This window comes from Cebus imitator, unplaced genomic scaffold, assembly GCF_001604975.1.
Source record: "Cebus imitator isolate Cc_AM_T3 unplaced genomic scaffold, Cebus_imitator-1.0 Scaffold328, whole genome shotgun sequence".
NCBI classification, from domain to species: Eukaryota; Metazoa; Chordata; class Mammalia; order Primates; family Cebidae; genus Cebus; species Cebus imitator.
The window spans coordinates 1,870,034-1,877,807 of NW_016107643.1; the positions used below are offsets into that span (position 1 = coordinate 1,870,034).

At 41.7% G+C, this 7,774-nt stretch overlaps 1 protein-coding gene across 4 annotated transcripts in view; it reads left to right on the plus strand.

The window, feature by feature from the left end:
• The window catches only part of PANK2 (pantothenate kinase 2), a 36,752-nt gene extending 29,338 nt beyond the window's left edge, over nt 1–7,414 (plus strand). For 2 of the 4 annotated variants that reach the window (XM_037730027.1, XM_017504841.2), the window contains exons 5-7: nt 654–777; nt 2,417–2,542; nt 6,751–7,414. In XM_037730027.1, the coding sequence (XP_037585955.1) occupies nt 654–777; nt 2,417–2,542; nt 6,751–6,801 (301 nt within the window). In that variant the 3' untranslated portion in view covers nt 6,802–7,414. The remainder of the gene's footprint in view (nt 1–653; nt 778–2,416; nt 2,543–6,750) is intronic. The other 2 variants (XM_037730026.1, XM_037730028.1) reach the window with 1 other exon arrangement.
• The last annotated feature ends 360 nt before the right edge of the window (nt 7,415–7,774 follow it).

Genomic DNA, 7,774 nt, shown 5'->3' on the forward strand with positions numbered 1-7,774 from the left:
AAAAGAAAAATCACTTATATACATGTTTGTTTACTAAGTTTAGCCGCTTTATAAGTGCTGTTGATTTCATTTTCTGTGTTTGCAGCATTTGCTCATTGGTCACCACTTCCTTTTCTGATTGGAAAATTATTAATGTAGCAGTTCTGGTCACGTACTTTGAAGTACTTTATCTTCTAGGGAAATCTGAAACTCTTTTAAGTAGCTCACTCTGGGACTCAGCTGTCTGTGCTTTGCTCTTCTCTGATAGAGCAGTTTACCAGATGTGCATGTGACCATCTGAGTGGAACAGCTGTGCAGTTGAGATGAATTGCTGATAGAGCTGTTGTCCTGGAACTGTCTGGTTGCAGGAGCAGTGGTGCCTTCCAGTGGGTCTGATGAGATTCGAACTGAATGTTTGAATATCTGTTATCAAAGCTAGATTTCAGTAGAAACCGCAGGGAAATCTGTCTGCTCATTTAGAATGTTTGAGGCTTCTATTTGAAGCTGCATTTCTCTTTGAGCAGATGTTCCATTATTGCCAAATTAAAAGTTTGAAGATTTCAACAGTGTTGCCCTAAAAGCTAATTTTATTTCAGTACAGTAACATTCAAGTTCTGTTGGGCTGTGTTCCCTTTGGTTTAGCAATGAGATTTTTTTTTTTCTCCTCATCACAGCTTTGGAAACATGATGAGCAAGGAGAAGCGAGAGGCTGTCAGTAAAGAGGACCTTGCCAGAGCGACTTTGATCACCATCACCAACAACATTGGCTCAATAGCAAGAATGTGTGCCCTTAATGAAGTAAGGGGACATGGATTTCTTTAAGTTGCTCTAAGGAAAATACTGAACTTAAGTGGGCCCCATCATGACACATCATATGTCTGTCTTCTCAGAACACTGCCTAAATGTAGTCATTTGGGGTGGGGTTTGTTTTAGCACAAAGTTAAAACTCTTCAAATACAGATTAATCTTCATTTTTTTTAAACTGAAGATAAACATTGCTACTTGTCTAGAGGTAAGATGACATCTTTTGAGGAGAAAGTAGAGGAAGAGTGGAAGGTAGCCAGTGTTCCAGATATTGGGGACTGTTGGGGGTGATGATGGATGATGATGCTGAATGTAGGCTCCACGCTCACCGCTGAGCTCTAGAGGCCCTAGGGAGGAATCCAGAGGAAGTCACTGAAGCTGGGAGAAGACTGAGCAGGCCGAGGAGTGCCCTCCTTGGCTCCCCCACCTCAGCAGAGCTGCGTCTTTGTGCTTTCAGCTTCTTTACAGTGCTGCCTTGTAGCATTCAGGTCAAGCAGCATTGTACAGGGCTATGAAAGAACCAAGAATGGGCTGCCCTTGGGGAAAGAGGATCTAGGATCCAGTTGGTGCAGCTTATGGCTTGTCCCTATGTGTACAGTTCTTAAATTATTCTTTTTTATTTTTAAAAAATTATTCTTTAAATAGAATATAGGCATGTGGCTTAAAAGGAAACCTTAAAAGGTACAAAAGGATTTGTCTCTTTTTTAAAAAAAAAAAAAGAAAAAAACTGTATCAGCATCAAATAATTAAACATTTCTTTGTTTGAATATCATAATTTCTTTTTTCTTTATTGTATGTTTCCTGTGCTTATGTATTTTCAGAAATTTTAGTTGGTGTGCATACCACAATTTGTATTTTATACTTAAATATTGTACATTTTATGGGTATATGTATGATCAAGTTCTTTTATATCATAATTCACATAGAGCTGGGCATTTGCTTGTTTGCTGATAACTTGGCAGTAAGCATTTTTAAGCATGAAGTTATTCTTCGGTTGAATTTTATTCTTGATACAGGGCTTACTTAGGAATGGGATTTCTGGTCTACAGAAATGACCATGCTCGTGAATTTGGTGTGTATCGCCATGATGCCTTGCACAAGGGCTGCACCAGTTTAGATCATCTTTAGCAGTGAATGAGTGGATTCATTTTGCTACAGCTTTACTGATGGTGGTGGTAGAATTTCAGTTGCTTTTTTTTGGCTAGCTTAATAGGTCTAAAATTTTACTTTCTTTGATAATTAGTGGTTTGAATTTTCCCCTGCCTGTTATATTGTTTGTATACTTTGCCTGTTTGTGTCACTGTCATTTTGAATTGGGGTCATACTGTTTTTTCCTTTTTTTAAACTTACCTATATAAAACATTGTATTCAAAACTAGTTATTATTGGTCACAGTTTATGTAAATGTTTTTCCTAATCTGTTTTCTTCTTCTGTGACATTGTCTAGCATGCTTTGCAGTGGGTCCAGAGTTGTCTGGGGATCAGGTTTAAGTAGCCCTGGACCAACTGGACTCAATTTGATCAGCAGTCAAATTGTTGCTAAGAGCTATGCACATGGTGCTCTATTTGGGATAGCTTTTATGAGAAGATAGAATTTAAGATGACAACTAACTGCCTTTTTTTGGTGTGCTCAGAACATTAACCAGGTGGTATTTGTTGGAAATTTCTTGAGAATTAATACGATCGCCATGCGGCTCTTGGCATATGCTTTGGATTATTGGTCCAAGGGGCAGTTGAAAGCGCTTTTTTCGGAACACGAGGTAAGCTGACTTGTTCCTTGTGGTATGTTACATACATAAAGGGCATGTGGGGCACAGTGGAGTGGGACTTGAGGTAGAGGTGAAATGGGCTGCAGTGTTTCTTTTGTTTTTTGTTTTTTTGAGATGGAGTCTTGCTCTGTCACCCAGGCTGGAGTGCAGTGGCACGATCTTAGAGCTCACTGCAGCCTCTGCCTTCTGGGTTCAAGCAATCCTCCCACCTCAATCTCTTAAGTAGCTGGGATTGCAAGTGTGCACCACCACACCCGGCTAATTTTTGTATTTTTAGTAGAGACGGGGTTTCACCATGTTGGCCAAGCTGGTCTCAAACTCCTGACCTCAAGTGATCTGCCTGCCTCGGCCTCCCAAAGTTCTGAGATTACAGGTATGAGCCACTGTGCCCAACCTGTTTTGGTAGTTTTAACTTTGTAATGTTTAAAAGCTATTTCTTCCTTGATACTAATGCAAAGTAGATTTTGGGTTAATTATAAGTTTAAGGAATTTTATAGAAAAACTCTTGATGAACATACATTTCTGATGCCATATTTTTGTCTGAACTATCCTTTATATTTTTTCTATTGCACTGAGTATAAGTGCCATTACTCTGGGTTCTGCTTTTTTCAGCACCAGTTTTTATGTATTGTTGTAATTCATATGCCATTTATTTAAGATGCATGTTCTAAAAATAGAACGGAAAAATGAATAGAACGGTAAACCTTTCAGACTAGAAACTATCATAACAACTTAAGTACAATTGTAGACAGGCTGGAGATGACAAAATGGAAAATAATCAAGTTGTTCAACCTGATAGCCTGTCTTGGAAAGCACTCTTATTTTTCCTGTTCGGGGAAAAAGGCAGCCAGAGGTATGGAAGGCGGGGGTAGGGGTTTGTTCTTCCCTTCTTGGTTGTGGGGCAGTTGAACTATTATTTCAAGTGTTTTTGGATTTTAGATGCTGTTATTATGAACATTTTTCAGAATTGTATTGCATATTTAGTTTGTCTGTGAATTAAAGGAAATCAAAGTCCAGATAATAGCACAGATTTGAAGTGCTATAGAGATTATTTTTTCTTTTAAAGTTACTTTAAGTTTTTCTCTTTAAATTGCTTTAGTTCATAGTTGAAAGTCCAAAGTACACAAATTCCCATATCAAGAAGCTTAAAGCTGCAGTCAACTAACTTAGTTTTAAAATTCTAACATTACTGTATTTGTAAACCAGCACTGAATTGCCATTAACTTTCTTATAGTTCAGTATTTCTGTATACATTGTTTTTGTGATCTCTGACATTTTATTTTGCTATTAGAATTTTTAAAACGCGTCATTTCTTTTTCTGCTTTATTTCTACCTCTTGCTTAACCTTTTCCTGGGAGTTAACCTTTAAAACAAACAAAAAACCAAATAGGACGCAGTGGCTTACACCTGTAATTTCAGCACTTCGGAAGGCTGAGGTGGGCAGATCACGTGAAGTCAGGAGTTTGAGACCAGCCTGGCCAACCATGACCTACTTGGCAAAACCCAGTCTCTACTAAAAATACAAAAATTAGCCAGGCACAGTGGCGGGCGCCTGTAATCCCAGCTACTCAGGAGGCTGAGGCAGGAGAACCTCTTAAACCTGGGAGGTGGTGGTTGCAGTGAGCTGAGATCGCACCACTGTACTACAACAGCCTGGATGACAGAATGAGATTCCGTCTCAAAAAGGAAAAACCAAACCGATATCGTCATAATAGTAATAAGCCCTTCATGAAATCTGTGGTTGCATTTTGTCCTTTTTTCTCACCAACTTTGTTTTTTCTACTGGTTAGCTTAGTTGGTTTGTTTGTCCCTGCGTTTTCAATTTGCATTCAGGCCTTTGACTCTTGTGTTGATCTCTGCACTTGTGGAACTTTATTTTAGCCACTTTGAGTCTTGAAATACTCTCTTGCCCTCACTTGAAGTCACTGTTTTTTTGTTTTTGAGACAGAGTTTCACAATTGTCGAGCAGGCTGGTATGCAATGGTGTGATCTCAGCTCACTGCAACCACTGCCTCCTGGGTTCAAGCGATTGTTCTGCCTCAGCTTCCCAAGTAGCTGGGGTTACAGCATGTGCTACCACGCCCGGCTAATTTTGTATTTTTAGTAGAGACAGGGTTTCTCCATGTTGTTCAGGCTGGTCTCAAATTCCCAACCTTAGGTGATCTGCCCACCTCAGCCTCCCAAGTGCTGGGATTACAGGCGTGAGCCGCCAGGCCTGGCCCCATTGAAGTCACTTTCAGTTTTGTTGTGAAAGTTTTGTATAGAGTCTCTCAAGCTTTTGTCTTTCATCCTTTATTCTCATCTTAGCATGTTGTGGTTTATAACTATACCTGTTTCTGTCTTGATAGCAGCATCCCGGTCTTCAGTGGAACTCTCTCTCTCTCTCTCTCTCTCCATATATATATATATATATATATAATGCTCTCTATTTATAATGCTTAACTTTATCTTCTATATTTTTTATTATAGAATTAAAGGAAAAGAAAGCTATCTCAAACAAATTGCATAGTGTACTGTTAAGACAAACACCCTTGTATCTATATTCTACCTGTGCCTTGTCCTGTAGCTGCTGCTCCCGCACATCACAGATTGGTGTGGCTGCCTTTATTTATTTTATTTTAGTTTTATCTTTACACACCAAAACCAAAGATGGTCAGTGTGCCTTTTTTTGTTTTTTTTTGAAATGGGGTCTCACTGACCCCCAGGCTGGAGTGCAGTGGTGCAGTACTCTGGCTCCCGTGTTCAAGTGATCTTCTTGCCTAAGCCTCCTGAGTAGTTGGGACTACAGGCATGCACCACTGCACCCGGCTAATTTTTGTATTTTTGGTAGAGACACGGGGTTCGCCATATTGGCCTGGCTGATCTTGAACTCCAGACCTCAATGATCCACCTGCCTCGGCTTCCCAAAATGCTGGGATTACAGGTGTGAGCCACTGCACCTGGCCAATATGCCTTTCTTCTAAATTGACAAATAGAGTGTAACAAGGCAGGCTTTGGCCTCTGTTGTTAGATCATCTGTTTCTTGAAGAAGCTTTTCTTGAAAGATAGAGTGGTATTTATGATGTTTCAGAGACTTGTAGTGTATTACTTAAAAAAAAAAAATCTCATGCAAGTCTTTCAGGATCTTCTCTTATTTCTTTTTAGTTATTTCCTTTAAAAAGTAGTCTGATACCTTATCTTATGGGTTGGAGACCCTGATGGATTCTGCTTCGTTTTAGGATTCACCTCTGATTCCTGCTAGCATTCTCTTTTCTGTCATTGTGGGGTTTGCCTCATTTTCTCTAAAATAATATCCCTGTGTTTGGTTGTGAGTTCTTGGTTGCAGGTGACCTGACTGCTTGCTTCTGGTGACAGTACAGTACTTGTCCTCTCTTAGCTGCTGCTTCTCTATCTCAGGAGGGCTGAGGGCTGCCCTCCCTCAGGGAGCCTCCGTCTTCCTCAGGCTTTGCTCTTTGGTCTGTGCCTATCTTCACGTTTCTCTGGGTACTGTTGTTCATTCCTGTGCTGCCTACTTCTGGGCCAGTGATCCGCGTCTGGTGACCACCCAGGCACAGCTGCTTGGCTGCTGTGGGCACCTCAGCCTCCCCACATCCTGTAGGGAACTCACACACTGGCCTTGCTTTCAACATCTCTTACTCCTATGTCCCCATTCTCAGGGATGCTGCCTTTCCCTGCTGTCCTCGTCCCCTCTGTTAGGACTGAATCTTGAATCCATCCTACCTCTTACTCTCCCTCCATCCCCAGCCCAGTCGGGGGGACATCCTCTGTGACCTGCTTCCCCACCTTCACCTGCTTCATTGCACTTCAGATCCCATCTTGTCCTCATTCCTTAGTTGTCTGGAAATGCTCCTGGCCTCTGCTGCTTCTCACCTCCTCATTCCCCAGAAACAGATTCTGTCTCTTACCAGAGGTGACTGAGCTGCTGCTAGCCTCATAGCTCCTATCGGCCCCACTGTGGGCTTGGTTTTGCTCTTATCACAGTGTTCTGAAGTGTCTGGAGAATCTAGGACATCCCTCCCCAAACGGGGGACTCCTCAGGGCGTTTCTGCTCCTAGGCTGGCCTTAGCCCTTCTGGGGTGCTTAGGAAATGGGTACGCTGTGTGAAAGGCAGCGTCGGTTTTAACACTAGTCATCACGTGTATGGTGATCTGGATAAGTCTAAGGAAAATTGCACTTATTTTTGGTGTATTTTCTTTCAGGGTTATTTTGGAGCTGTTGGAGCACTCCTTGAGCTGTTGAAGATCCCCTGATCGTTACCTGGGGAGGGGTTCCCGAAACCTTCCACAATGGGATCTGTGGACTTTCATTTTTTTAAGAGACTTACTCAATTTCACGACTGTGTACTACCCGAATCAAAGTGAGAAAGGACGTGTATTTTTCTAAGTCATCAAGATAAATTCTTAAAAATTCAGTCTGAACTAGCAACCAGGAAGGAAAGATACATTAAAAACAACAACAAAGTGGCCCATGTCCAGGCAGTGTGAGGATTTGCTGTATATAAGTTGCCCTGCTGTGTATTTTTTGAAATCTCTGTATCACTCACTGGAGATGCTTCAGAAAGGGAGCTGCTTTGTGTTCAGTTGACTGTGGTTTTGTGTCTTTTTTGAACTTGCTGAATGTAAGGCAGGTCTTCTATGTGTTAAAATCTAATCACAATTTGTCAATATGGTCTTGGCGACCATCTGTGCATTACTCTGGTTTGCATTAAGCCTGCGTGTGAACTTGCTGTAAGACATGTTTTATTTTAAGGTTCTGCAAACTTAATTGGGCAAGTTAATTGTGTACCTGAAACTTAACAAGTGGTTTTTGGAAGGGCAGTTCCACGTTACTTTACACTAAATGCTGGGACTGAATGTCTGGAAAGACAGGACTTTTCTTGGCAAAATTTCCTTGGGTAGTTGCGGGGCCGGGGGGGCGGGGGCGGTGCTGTTCTGATGAAAGTGGGTACGCTGGCAGAAGCAGCACAATCTGAAGGACTGACGAGTCAAAAGGGCCACCAGAATCGACACCTCAGGTAATCAGGGAGAATCAGTTTTTTCTTTCAGGCTGAGTAGAAGAGGAAGAAGGGAGGTGTCTGTCAATGAACTTGGGGATTGGGGGTCCTTCAGGGCACTGGCACTTGGGAATTGAGGCTCAGAGACTGCCTAAGGAGAGTGCCAGGCTGCATGTGCTCTTGGCAGGGGCTGAACCTTTTCTTTCTGCTGTGCAGAATAATTTCAAAAG